At 39.9% G+C, this 21,870-nt stretch overlaps 1 protein-coding gene across 1 annotated transcript in view; it reads left to right on the forward strand.

Annotated features, from left to right (window-relative positions):
- Window positions 1–19,246, forward strand: part of CDC42EP3 (CDC42 effector protein 3) — a 42,848-nt gene extending 23,602 nt beyond the window's left edge. The window contains exon 2 of the mRNA XM_075864419.1: window positions 16,551–19,246. Coding sequence (XP_075720534.1) covers window positions 16,773–17,540 — 768 coding nt within the window. The 5' untranslated portion in view covers window positions 16,551–16,772 and the 3' untranslated portion in view covers window positions 17,541–19,246. The remainder of the gene's footprint in view (window positions 1–16,550) is intronic.
- Window positions 19,247–21,870: the final 2,624 nt, after the last annotated feature.

The following is a 21,870-nucleotide window of genomic DNA, read 5'->3' on the forward strand; positions in this document are numbered from 1 at the left end:
ACAGGAGGCTGTGTATGGTGCTATCTATAGGGGGGCGCTGTGTGGTGGAATCTATAGGGAGGCACTATCTACAAGGGGGGGGGGGGTTGTGTGATACCCAGCAGAGGGGGGGCCCCAGTCAAAAGTTTGCTATGGGGCCCAGTCTTTCATAGTTACGCCCCTGTCTATACTGTTATGTCCATTGTCTAAAATGTTATATTTTCTTCTGGTGGAAAATAATAATAGACAACAGTGATCAGCACCGTGTTTGTAATCTAATAGAATTGGCTTTTATGAAGGTGAATATCAGAATTGATAGCTGTTCTCTTCACATTCACTCCTACATGTCTTCAGTACAATCACGTTTGGTCAAGTATCTTTGCAGATCAATGGGCATTCTTCATATTGCAAACTGGGTGGAAACTACTTTGATCTGACAAAACATATGTGTTTTTTAATATTAGAACATCTCACCAAACTCACAATGTTTTGTCAAATATTAGGCTTCATGCACACGACCGTGCCCGTATTTACGACCCCTAATTACGGGCACGGATGGTCGCGGGCAGCCGGCCGTTTTTACGGGCCGTGCTCCCATTATAAAGTATAGAAGCACAATCCGTAAAATAAAAAAATAGGACATATCCTATTTTTTTCGGCATGTTTCTACGGCACGGACACCCTCCCATAGACATACGGGAAGGTGTCCGTCGGCCATTGAAATGAATGGGCCTGTAATTATGGGTGATTTTACGGTCGTGTGCATGGGGCCTTAACCTGTGATAAGCGCTTGAAACAATTATATTTACAATTTTTAGACACTTAATCAGTTAAGAAAAAAAAAAGATAAATGGAAACAAAATTTATGAGCTGTCCTCCTATAGCTGTTTCTGTAGCTGTTTCTGAGTTACCCTTAGCCTCCTTAAAGGGGTTGTCTGATCACAGACATCAATGGCATATTGCTGAGATATTTTGCCAATGTCTGATTAACGGGGGTCTGACCTCTGTAACCCCTATTGATCAGTAGAACGAAGTGGCCGGATTAAACCAAGCGGAACCGGCAGGAAACTAGATCACACAACACTTTTCTAGTACCGCTGCCCCTTTGTGCTAGTGATAGTGGAGGGGTCATGGCAAGGGTGTAAGGAATTCATGGATTGCAGTCACAAGACATGTGATAGTTGTGTGGCCCAGATTTTGCATTGGGGCTGAGGAGCATCAAGTTAAGGGGGTTATCCAGGGACCAACAATTTCAAAAATTGCTTTGCATTCATATTTTTATGTAAAAAGAAGTCACTTACTAATATACTTTAATTAAAAATTCAGTACTAAATGGTGCCGTTCAAACCCGGTAAACTGTTCCCGGAAGTCCTGGAGCTTTTCTAATATTGATGACGCGCCGACACGGCCCCACATGACTTAGGGCTTGCTTCCTGTGCTGTTCTTGTCGGCGTGTTATCAATGGCATGACCGCAAGGCGCTGTCACATTGCCTATTGCTGGAATCCCAGAGCATTAGCTAGCGCTTTGCTCGGGACTCCAGCACTGCTCCCGACATTTGGTCAATGACTTCAGGGATTTCTTATAGCTGGATTTCCCGAGCAGAGCATCAGCTGATGCCAGCATCAGCCAACGTCACTGTCACTGTTCATATATGGACGGTGACATCTGCAGCAGTACGGGAGTCCCCAGACAGAGCATCAGCTGATGATCTGCAGGAGGACTCCAGCATTGCTATCAAAGTCACTGTCACTGTCCATATATGGTCGGTGACATCAGGGGTTTCCTATCACTGGAGTGCCCGAGCAGAGCATCAGCTGATACTCTGCCCGGGAACTCCAACACTGCTGCCAACGTCACTGTCCATATATGGGCAGTGACGTCGGCAGCAGTACTGGAGTCCCCAAGCAGAGCATTACTGTCCGAATATGGACAGTGACTGCAATAGTGCTGGAGTCTCCGGGCAGAGCATCAGCTGATACTCTGCCCGTGGTCTCCAGCATTGCTGCCAACGTCACTGTCACTGTCCATATATGGACAGTGGAGTCCCTGAGCAGAGCATCAACTGATGGGACTCCACTACTACTGACGACGTCACTGTTCATGTATGGAGAGTGACTTCAGGGGTTTCCTATCACTGGAGTCCCCGAGCAGAGCATAAACTGATGCTCTGCCTGGGGACGGCAGAATTGCTGCCACTGTCCATATATGGACAGTGGAGTCCCTGAGCAGAGCATCAACTGATGCTGGTGCTCGGGAACTCCACTACTACTGACGACGTCACTGTTCATGTATGGAGAGTGACTTCAGGGGTTTCCTATCACTGGAGTCCCCGAGCAGAGCATAAACTGATGCTCTGCCTGGGGACTGCAGAATTGCTGCCACTGTCACTGTCCATATATGGACAGTGGAGTCCCTGAGCAGAGCATCAACTGATGCTGGTGCTCGGGAACTCCACTACTACTGACGACGTCACTGTTCATGTATGGACAGTGACTTCAGGGGTTTCCTATCACTGGAGTCCCCGAGCAGAATATAAACTGATGCTCTGCCTGGGGACTGCAGCATTGCTGCCAACGTCCCAGTCACTGTCCATATATGGACAGTGACGTCGGCAGCAGTAGTGGAGTCCCCGAGCAGAACATCAGCTGATGCTCTGCCTGGGGAGTCCAGCATTGACAGTCACTGTCCATATATGAACAGTGACGTTGGCTGCAGTACGTGAGTCCCCGGCCAGAGCATCAGCTGATGCTGGTGCTCGGGGACTCCACTACTGCTGCCGACGTCACTGTACATGTATGGACAGTGACTTCAGGGGTTTCCTATCGCTGGAGTCCCCGAGCAGAGCATCAGCTGATGCTCTGCCTGGGGACTCCAGCACTGCTGCTAACATCACTGTCCATATGCGGACAGTGATGCCCTGCTCGGGGACTCCAGTATTTCTGCCGACGTCACTGCCCATATATGGACAGTGACGATGGCAGCAGTGCTGTAGTCCCCGAGCAGAGCATCAGCTGATGCTCTGCTCCGGAACTCCAGCTATAGGAAACCACTGAAATCACTGTCCATATATGGACAGTGACGTTGGCAGCAGTAGTGGAGTCCCCGAGCAGAGTATCAGCTGATGCTCTGTTTGGGAACTCCAGCTATAGTAAACCCCTGAATTCACTGACCAAATGTCGAGAGTAGTGCTGGAGTCCCGAGCAAAGCGCTAGCTGTGATCTGCTCAGGGACTCCAGCAATAGGCAATGTGACAGCCACTTGCGGTCATGCCATTGATAACACGCCAACACGAACAGCACAGGAAGCAAGCCCTCAGTCACGTTGGGCTGTGTCGGTGCGTTATCATTATTAGAAAAGCTCCAGGACTTCCGGGTACAGTTCACCGGGTTTAAACAGCACCATTAAGTACCGAATTTTTAATTAAAGTATATTAGTAAGTGACTTCTTTTTACGTAAAAATATGAATGTAAAGCAATTTTTGGTCCACGGATAACTCCTTTAAGGTACTTTTAGACCGTCACATTTTGGCCTGTGCAACGAGCACAGATCCACGAGACAGCTCATTGATCGGCGCTCTTTTGATCCTTTCACAAGGAGCTAGTATGGGGATGAGTGCTCATTACTCTGATCACTCGTCCCCATACATTTGTATCATGTCGGCAGAACGTCTCCCCCAGGGAGATGTGCTGTTGACAACGATAATATTTTTCACAGTTAAAACTATACAATCAGCAGATGAACGTGCTCGTTCATCTGCTGATCGGTGCCCTGTTTACACAGAGCAATTAACAGGAACAAGCGTTCTTTAAATTCTCGTTTGACCGATAATTGGCCAATGTAAAAGGGCCTTTACACCACTAGGTCACAGTAGGACCTCTACTGATCATACATTATTGGAATATCCAGACAATATGCTATCAATGTCTTTGATAAAACAACCCCTTTCATGGGTAAGAGGAGCTTTGAGACAACCACTAATATCAGCTATTACATTGTCCCTAGAGATTGGCAAACAGTTTTCCACAGACCCTGAATGGCATAAAAATATTCATATTATACAGAGTAAAGGCCCTTTTACACTGGCCAATTATCAGGCAAACGGTTTCCGATAACTGCCCTATGTAAACAGGACAACGATCAGCCGATGAACGAGCAAACGCTCGTTCATCGGCTGATCTTAACATTTTAAATACTCTAAATATTATCGTTGTTGGCAGCGCATCTCCCTGGGGAAGAGCGATTGAAATAACGAGCGCTCGTCTCTATACTAGCTCCTGTCTCGTTGATTGACGCTCGCTTACACGACCCAGGTCGGGCCATGTAAGATTGATGTGCTGGTTTAGGATCTTTAGTAAAGTGGGTGACAAACCCGATGTGCACTGTTATGCCTGCCATTAGTGGTTGTAACCCAACATCTGTTACTAATGTAGGAGACCAAGATAGCCCAGAAACAGCTGAATAAAATAGTTTATGTAAGAGGTCTTTTTGCTTCCAGGTGCAATAAAGCATTATGTCCGGATACATGCTTACTTTAAAAATGCATAAAATTTAAAAGATGAAAAACGATGACTCAGAGAAAGTCTCATTCCTTGATCAGCAGAGCACTGGTCATCATTAAACACATCCTGGAGTAGGAAAGGAAGTCATTTTACTGCTAGTTGTGTCATGTAATGACAATGCATGAGGGCTCTAAGCAGTGGTCATTTGTATGCCCAGCTTTTGGTCATTTCCTGGCTTCTGGGCAAAAAGTAATTTGAGAAAAGATGAAGTCACTAATTGGTTATCATTAACCCACCGAGGAAGTTAGACAAGTTTTTAAGATACAAACATATCCTGAAATAAATAATTTCTTTACTTTTTATAGCAAATGGGTACTTCAAATCATAGTTATATACTCATTTTCATTAAATTAAAGGGGCTTTACAGGAATTTTCATGATAGTGTGTGATCAGTTCACAACCAATATATGATCGGTTGGAGACCAACCCCTGGGACCCTCACCAATCAGCAGAACAAAGGGGCTGAACCGCTGGCTGTAGGGCAAATGACCCTTCTGTATTGTTCCAGACACAGTGGCACATTTGTAAATGTAACTCTGCCTGGTTCAGCACCCTGTCCACTACTTTCTGCTGATTGGTGGGGATCCTGGGGGTCGAATACCCACTGACCATACTTTGATGGCCTGTTCTGTTGATGGGTTGAGCGTCTTGCAATGCAGTGACACTTGACTCTGTGAGATGCCGCAGAGTGTCTTCCTTTTAAATTCACAAAATTAAAAGCCCTCTGTTTCTTACTGAATAAGAGGGCTAAATAACAAAAATAACCATGGAAAACCCCTTTAAGTTGTCCATACACATGACGTTATTGCCTATTTTGATTGGATTTATAGACAACCTCTTGTCTATGTGGAGAGTCTAAGGCTGGATTCACACGTCCTATTTTCAGACGTAATGGAGGCGTATTACGCCTCGAATTACGTCTGAAAAAACGGCTCCAATACGTCGGCAAACTTCTGCCCATTAGTTTCAATGGGTCCTACGATGTACTGTGCCGACGACCTGTAATTTTACGCGTCGCTGTCAAAAGATGGCTCTTAAAATAACAGCCTCGTCAAAAGAGGTTCAGGACACTTCTTGGGAAGTTTTTGGAGCTGTGTTCTCATAGACCCCAATGAAAATAGCTCCAAAAACGGCCGTAAAAAACGCAGCGAAAACGCCGCGAGAAACGCAGCGAAAAACGCGAGTTGCTCAAAAAACGTCTGAAAATCAGGGGCTAATTTCCCTTGAAAACAGCTCCGTATTTTGAGACGTTTTTGACTCTACGTGTGAACATACCCTAACTTTCCCCTGAAGTCACCTGTTGGGAGAACCTATTGTTGGAGAGGTTGAATTTTTACTCCCTTTCTCCATAGAAATAACATGGCAATAAGAATGCTTATGTTAACAAGGGAATAGGGGGAAAAGCTTTCAGCTAGTTTACGTTAATCAGTCTGATAATAAAGTGTTCAGAGTGTTTTATTTTTTCCGTTACAATAATTTTATTATTATTATTATTATTATGAATAAGTAAACCCACAGTCACAATGGACATATAAAGATCTTTACATATTACTTGTAAATCTTACATGCACAGTTATACAATTGTTCACCAAAGGATCAAATAAAGAAAAGCCGAAATACACCGGGAACGGCTGGATGGCCGAGATAGACCGCTTGATGTTTTCCCCAACAGAACCGCTCTTTATGGATTTTATGCCATTTTTCTTGGCTGCATGCATAAACATATTCATAATGGTAATTTCTGTTCATTTTTCTAGTAATATCAGTCAATGTAGGAATATTTGATGTTTTCCACCTTTGGGCTATGGAGGAGAGTGTGGACAATAGTCAAATAGGCACAACATTAAAATTTTTTGGGGAATGCTCTCTACTATGTCCCTTTTGGTACTCTATCAATTTAATGTTTTGGTCTAATAACTAAACAAAATTGTATCTTTACACCTGGGAATGGATTGCTAGGCTTGGAAATGGCTGAAATCCCCAGGCCTTTCAGAGTGTTTTATTTTTATATGAATGAGATGGATACTGGAACATGACTCACTTCCTTGTAGTATTAAAAAAAACAGCAACTGAAATGCTTTTTGTTCTGTTTGCCAGAAATTGCAGTCATTGTTATTCTAGAGACATTGGTAACATTTGCCAAGTGAAGTTATTAAAACATTTTTATTGTTTGAATCACTGGTCCTATAGCTGGAGCATCACAATTAACCATATAAAGGATAGTTTTGTTGCATTTTAGGAATTAGCAGTACGCACTACATGTCAAGACTATATTTAATTAGAAGTTACAGGAAATTCAGATAATTAATACAGGCATTTATAACTTGAGATATTTATAAGGCTTTACTTTGCTTTGTTGGCAGTAGAAAGTGCTACATAAATGTACCATGCAAAAACATTTAATTGTACTGTATATATAAATTTCACACACATACTGTATATCTATTTGTGTATACATACACACACAGTAAGGCTTTGTTAACATATGCGTCATGGCTTCCATAGCGGAAAACAGAACGCCATACCGTATCTGATGTTCAAAAGATCCCAACAGTGCCTGACAGACTCCATTAACTTATAAAAGGTTCCGTCGTGGCTGTCCGTCGTTTTGAAGGCAACGATAGGTCTGCATGCGGCCCTATTCTTGCTGTCAAATCTGATGGGACTGCCGAATCTAATGGAGCCCCCAACGGCACTGTGAACATAGCCTGAGGTCGTTTTTTATGACGTAATATTGTATTATGTATATACAGATGTGTCCACACTTATTATTTCTTGAACTGCGTTATGCTATACAATTTGTCATGATACCAATTCAATACAATGTCGCGCTATCCAGTAAAAAGACTTATACTTTAAATGTATCAATTTTTTTAACATGAGAGTCTATAGTCGACGGATGGTCGATGGATAGCATACATCAGAGACATCCATCACAACATCTAGTCAAAAAATGTATACGTTAAATGTATATGTTTTTTAAACATGGGAGTCTATGGGTGATGGATGGCCGACAGATGTCTCTGATGGATGTTTTTTGTCTGCCATCCGTCGCACATAGACTCCCATCTTAAAAAAAAAACCTATACGTTTTTTGACTGGATGGCTGTGACACTTTTTAACATGGGAATTTATGAGCTACAGATGGCTGATGGATGGCTTGTATCGGAGTCATCTGTTGGAGGTATACTGTAATGACGGGGGTGGGGAGACAGACAAGTGAGCCCTAATCTACCCACCACTCAGTCCCTGCCTTCTTGCAACGACCAGCCCAGGCGACGGGGTACAACTGGGCGACGGTCCCTACGCTCAATAAGTGCACGACAGACAAACAGACAAGGGTACACAGAGCTAGGGGGAGAAAGGGGCAGTTGCCCACGGCAACACCGTGAGCAACAAGAGAAGTGAACAAGCCGAGTCAAACCAGGAGAGTACGAGGTGCCAAACGCAGAGCAGAAGAGTAGTAAACAAGCCGAGTCAAACCAGGAGTGTACGAGGTACCAAACGCAGAGCAGGAGAGTAGTCAGCAAGCCGGGGTCAATATGAAGCAAGGACAATGTTACAAGAAGCTGCAGCAGGGCCAGGAAACCAAACGAGGAGAATCACAATCAAAGGAGGAACAGGAAAGGCAGGTATAAATAGACAGAGGGCGGGAGCTAGCTCCGTCAGGCCAGGCTGTGATAGGTTCTCCCACTCCTAAGCCTGCCAGCCTGAGTGGTGGAAGATGGAGTCAGTCTCACAGACTTAGAAGCAGGTGCAGACTGATTATCTATGGGCGTTAACCCCGAAGCTGTGCCTGGCAGATCCTTTACATATACTTTTTTTTTTACGTTTGTATCACATCTTGCGCCATACATCTCTGGTTGTGTCGGATTTAGGCTCTGTTCACATCTGCATACGGCTTTTCCATTGTTCTGCTCCCCTAACAGAGCTTCCGAGGCAGATGTGAACAGAGCCATAGAGGAAAAGTAAGGAAGTATACATCTGTAATGAATAATAATAAATAGTGTGTTGTATTATCTGTGGTTTTCCATTGGACTGTAATGAACCCTGGTAAATCTATTGCATTAAGGCCCTGATTACATGTAAAAAAAATTCTAACCACAGACGAACAAACAATGATTTAAAAAATCGTTCCAATGTATCTGATGAACGTTTCCATCAGAACAATCATCAAGGAGGCATTTTCCCTCCTCCTTTTGGGCACCCTCAAGTTTGCTTAGCAACAGCTCACACAAGGGCTGTGCGCCAGGCAGGTAAATATATCTTGACTTGCTACAAGCAGCATTACATTTACATTTAGGTATTCTTAGGTACGCATCGGTTTAGACAAACAATAAATTATAGTTTTATCATTTAAACTTTGTGTTGACTAACCTGAACAAAAGAGAAATATTCATCTCTGATACATCACACTAACATACACATACACACACACACACACACACACACACACACACACACACGTACTTATATAATTTTCGGATACATACATATTAAATTATTCTCTCATTTCCTTCCGTCATATATAGTATCTTCCTGCTTTGCTTGTCTGCTGAACACATGACTCTTGGACGATACAAAAAGTATTCTCAGAGTCAAACAAGCATTGAAACCACCATCTATTTACCATCTATTCATACTAATCATCCATTCATCATGCCATTTGTAATCCTTGGCAATTACGACTCCTCACATTCAACCAGAAAACTGCCCAGGGATATTCAGCAATATTATCTTGATCTCTGCAGATAGTCAGCAGTTGTTACACACATTCACAAGTCATCTCTTTATATATGCAGATACTGTAACTAGCGGCTGTTTCAGAGACATTCTTCAATCAACTCTTTATTTATGTAGAAAATCTTCAGTTGTCACTTGATGCTTGTGTGTATTTATAGGGAATGGAGTCACTGAGAGCAGTGTATCCCTGTGATGCAAAATATAAAATACAATAATACTGTTGTTAATAAATTGATATTGACCATGTATTATAACCTAAAGTGTCACTATTATTACTTTCGTATAATATAAATGAATGCCCCGCTGATTAATTTACAGCAAGGCCCCCTCACACCGCCGTCGAAGTAATCCCGGTCCGTGACTACGGCTTCGGACTGTCACGGACAGTCACCCGCATTTGCGGCCGTGCTCCCATTATAAAGTATGGGAGCACGGTCCGTAAAATAAAAAAATGGGACATGTCCTATTTTTTGCGGAGCCTTTTTATGGCCCAGACACCTTCCCGTAAATATACGGGAAGGTGTCCATAGGCAATAAACATGAATGGGTCCATACCTTGATCCGCAATTACGGTCCGTAATGGCAGATCAAAATTACGGCCGTGTGCATGAAGCCCAATACTGTATTGTAATAGGGTTCTCAGGTCTATTTCTATTTAGTCACTGATTTGTCAATACATACATTTCTGTAATACATGGCTGCCTTTAGGTGAAGCAAACTCAATATGGACTTATGCAGCACGGAACCTCAATAAATGTGCATAATAAACATAAAAACAATTTATTTAATCTGTGCTGAGAAACCTATTACAATATATTATCAAATTAATCATTATAAACTGGGGTATTGATTTCTGCAATAAAAATGTAATGGTAATCACACTTTCATTTAATTTAATTAGCATCTTTCACCAGATTTCACAATACAAACAGCATACATTATTAAATAGATCTGATAAGACTGATGTGCTTACTTTGATAATCCGTGTAAGAATGGCTGTATAATCATTTTACCTGTCTGATATCAAAACAAGCATTTTATGAGACTAACAATATACATGATGTGATCTCAATCTCCTCCTACAAAGAGCTGACAAGCACCTATCAGTGTCCCTCTTCCCTTGCACCATGCTGAAGTCTCGCACATGCTCAGTACAAGCTGCAGTTTCCATGGCTCTGCAGTGAGAGTGCCCGTCTTCCAGCCGCAGGTTTACTGTGGAATTACAGCTTCTAACTCCATCTGCTGCTTCCTTACACTGTAGAACCAGAAAGACTGCGGCTTGTACTGAGTATTTGTGAGATTTATTATCAAACAGGAATATTTAGAGAAAGGATTATGCAGCCGTTCTTACACATATTTTCAAAGTAAGTACACCAGCTTCATCAGGTCTGAGCGATCTGTTTAATAATGTATGCAGTTTGTATTGTGAAATCTGATGATTGATAGTCTTGAAGTAATCCTTATTTTTTCCATTTGCATTGTTGCATGATTGTTTTAGCTTGTGAAGCAAACTGGAGAGTTTTTCCAAATAGATTGTATATAGTATGTGGGTTTTTCTAAAAACCTGGCTGTCTGTCCGCACTGGCTACAACTTTAAGGCTACATTCAGATGAGCGTAGCTAATGTCAGACCTGAAAAACTGCAGTTTTTCACGTCCGAGGTTCACCCGTGCTGGACGCGTTTTCACGGATCCCCCATAGACTAGAGTCCATGGAGGGATGCGTGACACGCAGGAAAATAGGACTCGTCCCATTTTTTCACAGACCATTCACATGCTTCGTTGAAACAACGGTCATGTGAACGTCCCCATTGAAATACATGAGTCCGTGTGATGGCCGTTGTTTCAACGGCTGTCACAAGGACGAGATACACACTCGTCTGAATGAGCCCTTAGTCTCCGAACTATTTTGACAATAAATGTGGTCATTGTAAGCCTGGCGGATAGACTGCTGTAGTGATCAGTTATCCCTGTGACATTAGTATCTTTTTTGAACTAATAGATTATTTACATGTAAATGCACAATGGCTTAAGTGCATATGTGAGAGCTAGGAGTGTACAAAGTACAGGGGGGTGGGGTATAGCATAAATAAAAATTGCTGGTCTCCCCATTACTCATACTGCTAGTTTTCCCAACTCTCTGGTCCCTTGATTTAGTTAAACAGTTAGTGTATAAGTGATTAAACATTGTTCTAATTTTTTAAATTTTTTCATGAGTCAGGAAATATTATAAATTAGATTCTAATTTATAACATTTCCCAGTGCTGGTCACTAGATGGAGCAATTCCCAAAATTGCAGCATTGGCATGTGGTAAAGCAACCACATTGCTTTATGCTGCAAAATTTGAGAAAACTCTCTCGCTCTAGTGAGCTCACAGAATCCCCCCTCCTTATCCTGGCTAGTGCCAGGAGAAAGGAGGGGATTGAACGGTCAAACCTCCTACACTGTGTGTCGCCATTTTTTGAGCTAACAAACAGTGTAGTAGGTTTACATACAATAGTAAACACACAGTGAAACACGTACATACACAGACCTAACTTACCTGATCCTGCCGCCGCCGCTCCCTCCGGTCCGTTCGCTCCGTCTGCTCCCTCCGCTCCAAGTGCACAAGTCCGGAAGCCGCGACCGGAAGTAGTAATCTTACTGTCCGGCCGCGGCTTCCGGTCCACAAGAAAATGGCTGAAGACCTTCAATTTGGACTTTGTGGGAGCGGCGCATGCGCCGTTCCCACACAGACGGCGTACAGCATAGTGGATGGAACGGGCCCCGTTCGCATTCACTATGGGGCTGTATGTGCCGTATTCCATGTCTGTATGTGTCGTTAATCGACACATACAGAGATGGAAAAAAAATGGCAGCCCCCATAGACAAGAAAAAGTGAAAAAATAAAAAAAGTAAAGCACAAACACACAAATAAATATTTTTTTTTTTAATAAAACACTAAAAGCAAATTGATATAAAAAAACATTTTTCCGCGACACTCGTCCTTTAAAGAGGCTCTGTCACCAGATTTTGCAACCCCTATCTGCTATTGCAGCAGATAGGCGCTGCAATGTAGATTACAGTAACGTTTTTATTTTTAAAAAAACTAGCATTTTTGGCCAAGTTATGACCATTTTTGTATTTATGCAAATGAGGCTTGCAAAAGTCCAAGTGGGTGTGTTTAAAGTAAAAGTCCAACGCCGATGCTGCTGCAGAATCAACTGTAGCCTCTGGTGCTGATGTGGCCGACACGATGCAGGACCTGTGAGTGACGACACAGCGTGATCTCTCGAGAACACGGCTGTGTCTGCACTGCCAGAAGCTGGGCGTTCTGAAGAGAAGTGGATGATACTTCTCGTCAGAACGCTCAGCTAGTAAAAGTAGTAAAAACGCCCCGATGTACGCACATAATACACGCCCACTTGGACTTTTACTTTAAACACATGCACTTGGACTTTTGCAAGCCTCATTTGCATAAATACAAAAATGGTCATAACTTGGCCAAAAATGCTCGTTTTTTTTAAAATAAAAACGTTACTGTAATCTACATTGCAGCGCCGATCTGCTGCAATAGCAGATAGGGGTTGCAAAATCTGGTGACAGAGCCTCTTTAAAGAACCCAAACAGTATAATATGTTATGGATATGTGTGACTTTATATGAGTCTGAATATGACATTTATTGAACATTACCAGATGTAAAACATTAGGTATGAGTAGGTGAAAGTGTTACTAACCATTTAATTGCAAATAGCCTCCAAGGAGAGAACATAAACTGTATTTAGTATATATATCAGCTAGTGCAAGATCATTAGAGTGTTAAGATCAATGTCTCCTTAAATCTGACAAATCAGTGAAACCCATATTAAGCTCATAGTCGGTATTATCATACGCATGCAGAATCCACTTTTCTGATGATTTAGCACTTGCAATACTGTGATAAATCATCAGCATCATTTCATTTAACAGTCTCTTTCCTCCCATCTGAACTGTTTTCATACCAGCAAAATGATTACTTTGGAGAGCAACATAGCGAAGATTTTTAGCCATCAGCATTTCTCTTAATCTTTTTATTTCTGCAAGAACAAATCCTTATGTAACAGCTTTAGGTCCAATAAATACATTGAGTAACAGCACTTATATTTCATCTATGGGGCTATAGAGTGCAAACAAACAGGAAAAGTATTTAAAGTATTTTTATTATTCCACAAAACATAGTTATAGAATGTAGAAATATATATATATATTATATAATAAACTATGATTGTAATAGGATATTTAAATTTCATTTTAAACTAAATCAATCAAACTGAATGTTTGTAATGCCTTAAATGAACACTCCAGGCAAAACTAGTACATAGCAGCAAGGACAGAAGTCAGGCGCCATCCTTCAGGCTCTGAACTAATCATAACACAGTGTAGCTGTATAGCCTGGGGTATTCCTTTACTTATTAAAGCGTTGTCTGTATGGATATCATAGAGGGGGTCCCCAATTCAGGAATCCCCTCTAATAGCCTGGGCGGACGTAATCCATTAATATGTTGCATGGACAGTTATTATTTGGAGGGTCGCCATGTAAAATGTATAGCTGGCCGCAACTTTCCACGGCTACATTTTAAAAAAGGCATATCTTCATGAGACATCCCCTTTAAGAACGAAGTACAATTTTCATGATGTACTGACACTTTAGCAGTCCTCATAGCCATGGGTTATTTTGTATCTACTCCAATAGTAGTAAATAATAAGAATATGAAGAGCACTTAGTTATATAGCATATTGGTATCTGTGCTTCCGCCATTCATTCTAGTCTCGAAAGAATATTCATTTATTAACTGCTAACCACATATTCTATTGATTCTTTTATAGCATACAGATTTGTCTTTCACAATACTCACTTTCTAATACTGCTGTAAAGTTTACTAATTTTGGGTAACTTTGCATATTGTTTTACTTGTTTTGTACTGCACTGTTGGAAGTGCAGCTTTTTTTACAGTTTGTCCGGCGCATAAAATATATTTTTTAAACAGCTCTCAATGCGGGAACCAACATAAAAATAGCCATACTCCCTCTGATCCCCCGCTGCTTCCATTCCGCTGCTGTAGCAGGAAGTATCGTCAGTAGACCGGGAAGCGATGGAACGAAAGCAACGGTGGAAGATGAGTCAGGTGAGTATGGCTTTTTTTTAATGTTGTTATCGCATTGTGAGCTGTTTAAAAACGAATGTTTATGTGCTGGATAACCCCTTTAAAGGGAAAAATTAATGTAGTACTGCACATAGCATTGTATTTTAGGAGCTTAGCTGTTCTGTTAGAGGTATGTCTGTTAACCTGTTGACTAAATTCAGTGGTAACTAGCAGAAATTTGAAAGCAGCAATGTGGTATTAATCATGTTGTAACTTAGGATCAGTACATGATAAGTAAAGCAAAGTATCTACACAGTTACTAATCTATATGTAGATTGTAAAACATCGAAAACATTCATTCTAATTTTAGCTTACCTTTCTTAACACCTTTAGCATATATATAATCGTGTAACCTGAAATTTGCTTAGCACTCCAGAGCTTTGATTCCATTTTTCAGGAAACGCTCTAATGAACATAGGTGCCATATACATTATATAGAATCTATGTTTTTTTTTACATGTCACCATCTGATGTACTCTATGCTTTACTGTAAATTATTACCTTAATCAGCTTAAATATTAAATGGATTTTTCAATTACTTAAATCAGCTTATCACACTGGAGATTCAAGGGCATGTATTGAAAAGGAATGAAAACACTTGGCATTGTCTGTTCTTTGTATCTCCAATAATGATATGTAAAGAAAATTAAACACTAAAGGGAACCTGTCAAGGACTTTATGCTGCCCTTTCTGTGGTCGTTTTGGCTAGTAAAGTGATTAATGGTGGTCCAGGGTGGTGAATTGGATAGTGTCATTGTAATTTTCTCATTTCATTTTATAACAAATCTTTAAATGAGCTCTTTCTAAACCGGTGGTTTTTGTTTGATTTTATGTTTCTCAATGAGCAAGACTCAGGTCTGTAAATGTTTGTTTTGTATTGGCATATGCTTCTTACCTGTACTACCAGTTTAGTTTTTTTTGTTCTTGTATTTGAAAATCTTTAGTAGACATTTGGATTTGATAAATTTGCTGAAATGTTTTAACAGTGCACAATGTAATGCACAAGTCTTACTGGCCTTCAGAACCCTAAATACAGTATGATTGCTTAGAGGAATCATTATTACTCAGACCATATCCTAAACCTTGTTTACATGTAGCAATTATCATTACGATTCAAATGATTCCATATGTAACAATAATTGTCTAATGCAAGTATTCAAGATGATAAAAGTAGTGTTTATTAATGGTAACATTTTAATTTCTAAACCTAAAAAGTATAGACATTATTTATTGACATGCAACATTGCAATGGTCTTCCTCCTACTGCACTGTATTACTAGTTCTAATGAATATGTGAACAAAATCGTTCACAATAAATAAGATGGTTGTAATGGTATAAACATCCATTATGCTTTCCTTCACCTTGGTTGGACAAAGATTTTGTTTGCTGCCTTAGCTCTGTATCTAAATACCCTGCCCAATGCATAGTGACCTATTGAAGCCCCCTGGCACCCAGCAACTGGAACATGCACTGCCAGCTCAAAACATAGCAATGCCCCTGCCATGTGGCCCTGTGTGGGGCCTTTATGCACCTCTGTGTGCCACAGTGTTCTCCCTTAGAAACAATACTTCTAGGGAAGAATTACATTGTATCATACCACCATATCAACCTCCATGTGCCTCTATGTGAAATCTGAAGCACATGGAGGTTTACCAGGGGACTATAGAATATTTTAGACAATGTATTTAGGATACATTCGATGTGAATGCAAAATAAAGTTTTTCAATAAATATTTGTAAATAATAAAACACTGTCTTGTAAATTGTTTTATGTATTATTTAAAAAAAAGACTTTATCTATAAAGATACTGAAAAAGAGAATTTGATATTCATGGTTCAAAAAACGAAATCTTTCAAACCAGATACAAAACAAATTACCTCTTGGCGCAGGAAAAAAAATGTTAACTTAAATAGTAGTTGAGTCATAAAAAGGCTAACATGACCTTGTCGTTCTATTTTCTTTCATGTGGCTTAGTGGAGGAAATCCACATCAGAAAGTAAAGCTGCAGAGTGGAACCATCAGATCTTTCACTAATGGATGTGTTGAAACAAAATGAATGACCTGTGAAAAGTGTTTAATTGAAATTGTTTTCTTTGTTTTGTAGGTTCCCTTAATTCTGGGAAAGCAACTCCCATCACACATATATTGTTGGCAATTGTGTCCAGAAGAACTAAACTTTGTGACAAGCAGATTGAGACCACAATAGAACACAACTTCGGAATGTTGCTGAGATTATATACCAAAGCAGCAGAGCCAAGAATGTGACTTTTCTACAAAAACATAAACTTTATTTTAATTCTGCATTATTACCTTAGACTATATCAAAATGCCTGCTAAGACACCAATTTATCTAAAGGCTGGAAACAGCAAGAAGGGTAAAAAATTTAAACTAAGAGATGTGTTGTCCTCAGACTTGATCAGCCCACCATTAGGAGATTTTCGGCACACTATACATATAGGCAAAGATGGACAACATGATGTCTTTGGGGATATCTCATTTCTTCAAGGTAACTATGAACTGTTGCCAGGAAACCAAGGAAGACCAAGAAACAGTCATTTGATTGGACACAATGAATTTTTAAGGGCAAACAGCACTTGTGACTCAATGTTTTCTGACACATCTTCGCCTGTTCTTAAAAATGCAATCTCCTTACCAACAATTGGTGGTTCACAAGCATTAGTCCTGCCCTTGTTATCAGCTGTGACTTTTAACTCTAAAAGGGACTCTTACAGCCCATCTAAGTCACCCAGACTTAGCTGTGAACCGGTGTTAGAGGAAAAGTTGATGGAAAAGTGTGAGCCTTATGAAAGTGAGCACCAATTCGACCGTGGAAGCTCATGGAAAGTCAGTGGCTCTGCATCATGCTCCACAAATGGAAGGTCAAGCCATTCGTCTAGTCTTTCTGAACAATATAGTGATTGGCAAGGGCTTGACTTATTTGAAGAAAGCCATAGTCCTTGTGAAATTGAGAACACTGATTTAAAACCGGACTCACTTTCTGACCTGGCAGGATCTCTCCTAACGCTGCATCTTGACTTGGGTCCTTCTCTTTTGGATGAGGTACTTCATGTGATGGACAAGAATAAACCATAAAACAGTTAACTTGCAGTGTTCATGTTACACATGGTACATATACAACATTCAACTAACAAAGCAAGGTTTCAATTTCAGCCAACAGGTTTTGGATATATTTTCACGGGGCATGTTTTTCATGATTAGTATCAATACTGGAGTAAAAAATTCTGTTTCTGTTCTTATAATGTACTTAATGTAAATATGAAGGTCAACCTTCCAATTTTAATGTATTGTTTCAAAGGTTTTGGACACAATATGAATATTGTATGTGGATTATGACTTTAAAATTGCATAGCCACTGGCCCAAGTTTCTTCTTTAGTGCTCCAATGTGTCAGTGGACCTAAGAACTCAATAGCCTTTTTCTTATACAAGAACCTATGTGTGAGAGCTCTAAATGTGATCCATCACTTAATACTGTGGACTGTACTATTAAAAGGACATCTATGGATCTTAACAAGAAATTCCCCAGGTTTGTACAACAATATTTTTACAATCATGTTACACAATTGGGGGAAAGTTGAACATCTGCATATAGAGGCAGACATTTCATTTTGCTTGATTTGTAATTTTCTATTGATGTCAATGAATGTTCCATTTTATTATATATTTTAAATGCCAATTGAGCTTTAGCAATAAGTGTCATTAAATTTCCATTTACATAAAGGATTTATGATGCCATTTTTTAAGCTACATAAACTGTTGCAATGACCATAAGTTATTTCTGTTTAAATATCCTTTTATGTGCCTTTGTATTTTTACTGCAAACTTTGTATTTTTTAGATATTGCATCACCATTTGTATTGCTTGCAGATCATTGCAGGTCTATTATATATTTTTTGTGAGTGTTCAAAAAGATATGCATCCATTTTTTTCTTATCTAAGTCAAACAAATGCTTAAAGCTTCTATGTTACATTTGTAAATGAAGCATTTGTTTAATAGTTTAACACTAAGTACCTACAATAAATAGTTAACTGCTTGGTTGAAAGTCAGTATTTATAGATTTTAGCTAGTTAAAGGGAAACTGAACTCCAATTTATAGGTGGACAAAAAAGGAATACAGTATTTTGTATTTGTTACATATTTCACTCCTTTCAATTGTCTGCATAAGGGTATGTTCACATGACCTCTTTTCAGACGTAATGGAGGCGTTTTACGCCTCGAATTACGCCTGAAAGGACAGCTCCTATACGTCAGCAAACATCTGCCCATTGCTTGCAATGGGTCTTACAATGTTCTGTGCAGACGAGCTGTCATTTTACGCGTCGCTGTCAAAATACGGCGCATAAAGTGACGGCTCGTCAAAAGAAGGACACGTTTTTGGAGCCGTTTTCTCATAGACTCCAATGAAAACAGCTCCAAAAACGGACGTAAAAAACGCAGAGAAAAACGCGAGTTCCTCAAAAAAACGTCTGAAAATCAGGAGCTGTTTTGTTAATCGTGTTAACATACCCTATGGGATCAAATGTGCTACCACACCAATCTAAATTATAGGGTTGGGGGGTTTTTTAAGTTTTTTTTTTTAACTTTGTACGTATCTGACCTAAATGGTTATTTTATGATGTCCACTAATTTTAGTGTTGAGTTTCCTTTTATGAATGCAACCACTACTATGTACAGTAGCGCATCTGCAATACTGTAAACAGTGTTTGTTGGATTTACCCTGCCACTTTATAAACACAAATAAAAAGCACTTGTAATTTTGTTTGCATTAAAGTTTTAAATACATTTCTTATATTTAGGAAATGTTAAATATTAAAAGTAAATAAATTAACTTTTCATAAAATACAATAAATGTGTGTATTTCTTATTTTATAAGGTGGTATTTTATTAATTTGTAACCAAACTTATTACATAGTATATAAGCGTTATACTCTTGATTTTATATCATCTATGTTGCCTTATTTTAGAATTTATTTTTTTAAACCCGTTACAGCTTTTCTTATCCCATTAGTTTTTTACCTATGCCTGCAGTAAATGAATTCTTAATCAAATTGACATGTTTCTTACTTGATGGTATGAAAAGTTTACACCTATAAATAATTTGGGGGTGAACTGGACATTCAGGCATTTGGGTAGTGCCCAGAGGGGGGCCCATAGTCCCTTAAGAACAGGGCCTGCAAAAAAGAAAAAAAGAATGCAAGAGATAAATGAGGCTCGAATGGAATGCGTTAGCTGAGCCCAAGCGTGACTATGGTGGATGGTAAGGAGCCCATCACTTTTATTTCCCAGGTAATTCTCAGTCTACCCCTGACAGTATTGCTGGGTGTTGTCACATTCTTATATTGAAGTGTGAAGAAGCTAAGGCTTGCAGCTAAAATGAGAAACGTAAAGGGGTTTTCCCATCTTGGACATTAATGGCATATCCACAAGATATGCCATAGATGTCCGATATATGCGGGTCCCACCCCTGTCCAGCTCCTGCTACCCCCCCCCCCCCCCCCCACTGTCTGACGAGGTGGTGGGAGTACAGAAAAAGCAGAACATGCTACACTGTTTACGTAAATCTCATAGACGTAAATGGGAGTTACGAATGCCGTGCAGTATGGCGAGCTATGCTGTTTCTGGAAAAACTGTCCTAGACAGGAAAACCCCTTTAAAGCTGCTGTGCCCCATTTAAAAATCTGTGTCACTGGGCTCCCTAACATTCACACTGAAAGACTTTAATACTAACAACTCACCAGGTATTCCCTTGTAGGTAGGGGGAAGAATTGTGAGAGAAATTGATACAATATAATGAAAAAAGTATTACTCACTTGCTTCTTTATGTAGGATCATACTAACTGAGTACATGTAGTAAATATATGGTATGGGCCTGAGAAGCTGAATAAATATAATATTATATCCATTTATTTTAAAATCAGTGGGTCACTGTGGTTGGAAAGAAGTATGACAACTTTCTCAGGTGCCTGCCAAATGTACACACTAGAGTACAAGATGGAGGTTGATGGACATCATATAATTCAGGGGCCTGACCATTTGCCTTTCTGGGGCCAAGATATTTCTAATGGGAGCTCTGACTGCTTTATAAAAAAGATTTTACATTCATTATATATAAGATACTTAATCCACGGCTCCCTGACCTTGTGCTATATTTCAAGTATACTGTATCAAGTTAACATAATGCTTGGCCTTCAGTTCAGACTATCAGGCTTGTGCCATTTGCAGTCTTTTCCTTTCAATGTGCCGTTCTCCATAGCATAACATACATATGAACCGTTAAGACTAGATCCTTGTCAGTTTCCTCCAATTATGTGAAACAGCTGTGAATAAAAAGGCGCTATCAGGAGAAAGACAAAATATATGACCCTTGTAAATTTCCTTATCATTTTCTTTTATGTAATACTGTATCCTGCTCTGAAAACAATAATTTGTAGACCAAATTTTATGGGCCAAGACCAAGATATTTGTGCTGCATATACTGTCCATAGACTGCCCACATAGTTTGAGAAATAATTAAAATAATTCCCATTCATTGCTGCCTTTCCTGTTTGACCCTTATGCATTGCTGAGACCTTCAGAATATTTGACCTTGGTGACCACAAAAGGCACATGATACACACCATTCTTGGGAAGCTGCTTGAATATCTTGGTAAACTAATAAAAATATTTCTTTGGAAAATGTAGAATATAAAGAGAGCACAAAGGGATAAATGTATCAAGTAGAATTAAGAAAATGAGGAACAAGAGGAACTAAACATGAAGCTATGTTATAACTATAAAGTCTTCAGTGATTAAAATATTTTGTGTAAAAGAGGTATTGTTTAGTGTACGTTCAATTTACAGACACTATGTAGATAAGACTCTAAACCTGGCAGTACCCGTGACCATAATATGGGCATGTTATATGTGAGGAAGCAATTGCTAACAGGGTGATCTCGGGGTGCAATTTTTATTATTATAGACCACAGCATTTTAACTAAGAGCTTGTTTATATGGACATATCTGAGGTTTCTGTTCACTTCAATACATTGTTGCCAATCCGGGATTGGATCCCACGGGAGGAAAATTCAGTTAAAGAGGCTCTGTCACCAGATTATAAGTGCCCTATCTCCTAAATAATGTGATCGGCGCTGTAATGTAGATAACAACAGTGGTTTTTATTTTGAAAAACGATCATTTTTGAGCAAAATGCTAATTAGTTTCTTAATGACCAACTGGGCGTGTTTTTACTTTTTGCCAAATGGGCGTTGTGAATAGAAGTGTATGATGCTGAACAATCGGTGACCAATCAGCATCATACACTTCTCATTGTTCCAGCCCAGCTTCTTTCACTGCACAATGTGATTGTGCACAGTGTGATTGTGTGATGACAGAACCTCTTTAAGGCCATTTTACATGGGCCAATT

This window comes from Rhinoderma darwinii, chromosome 4 (assembly GCF_050947455.1).
Source record: "Rhinoderma darwinii isolate aRhiDar2 chromosome 4, aRhiDar2.hap1, whole genome shotgun sequence".
Lineage (NCBI taxonomy): Eukaryota > Metazoa > Chordata > Amphibia > Anura > Rhinodermatidae > Rhinoderma > Rhinoderma darwinii.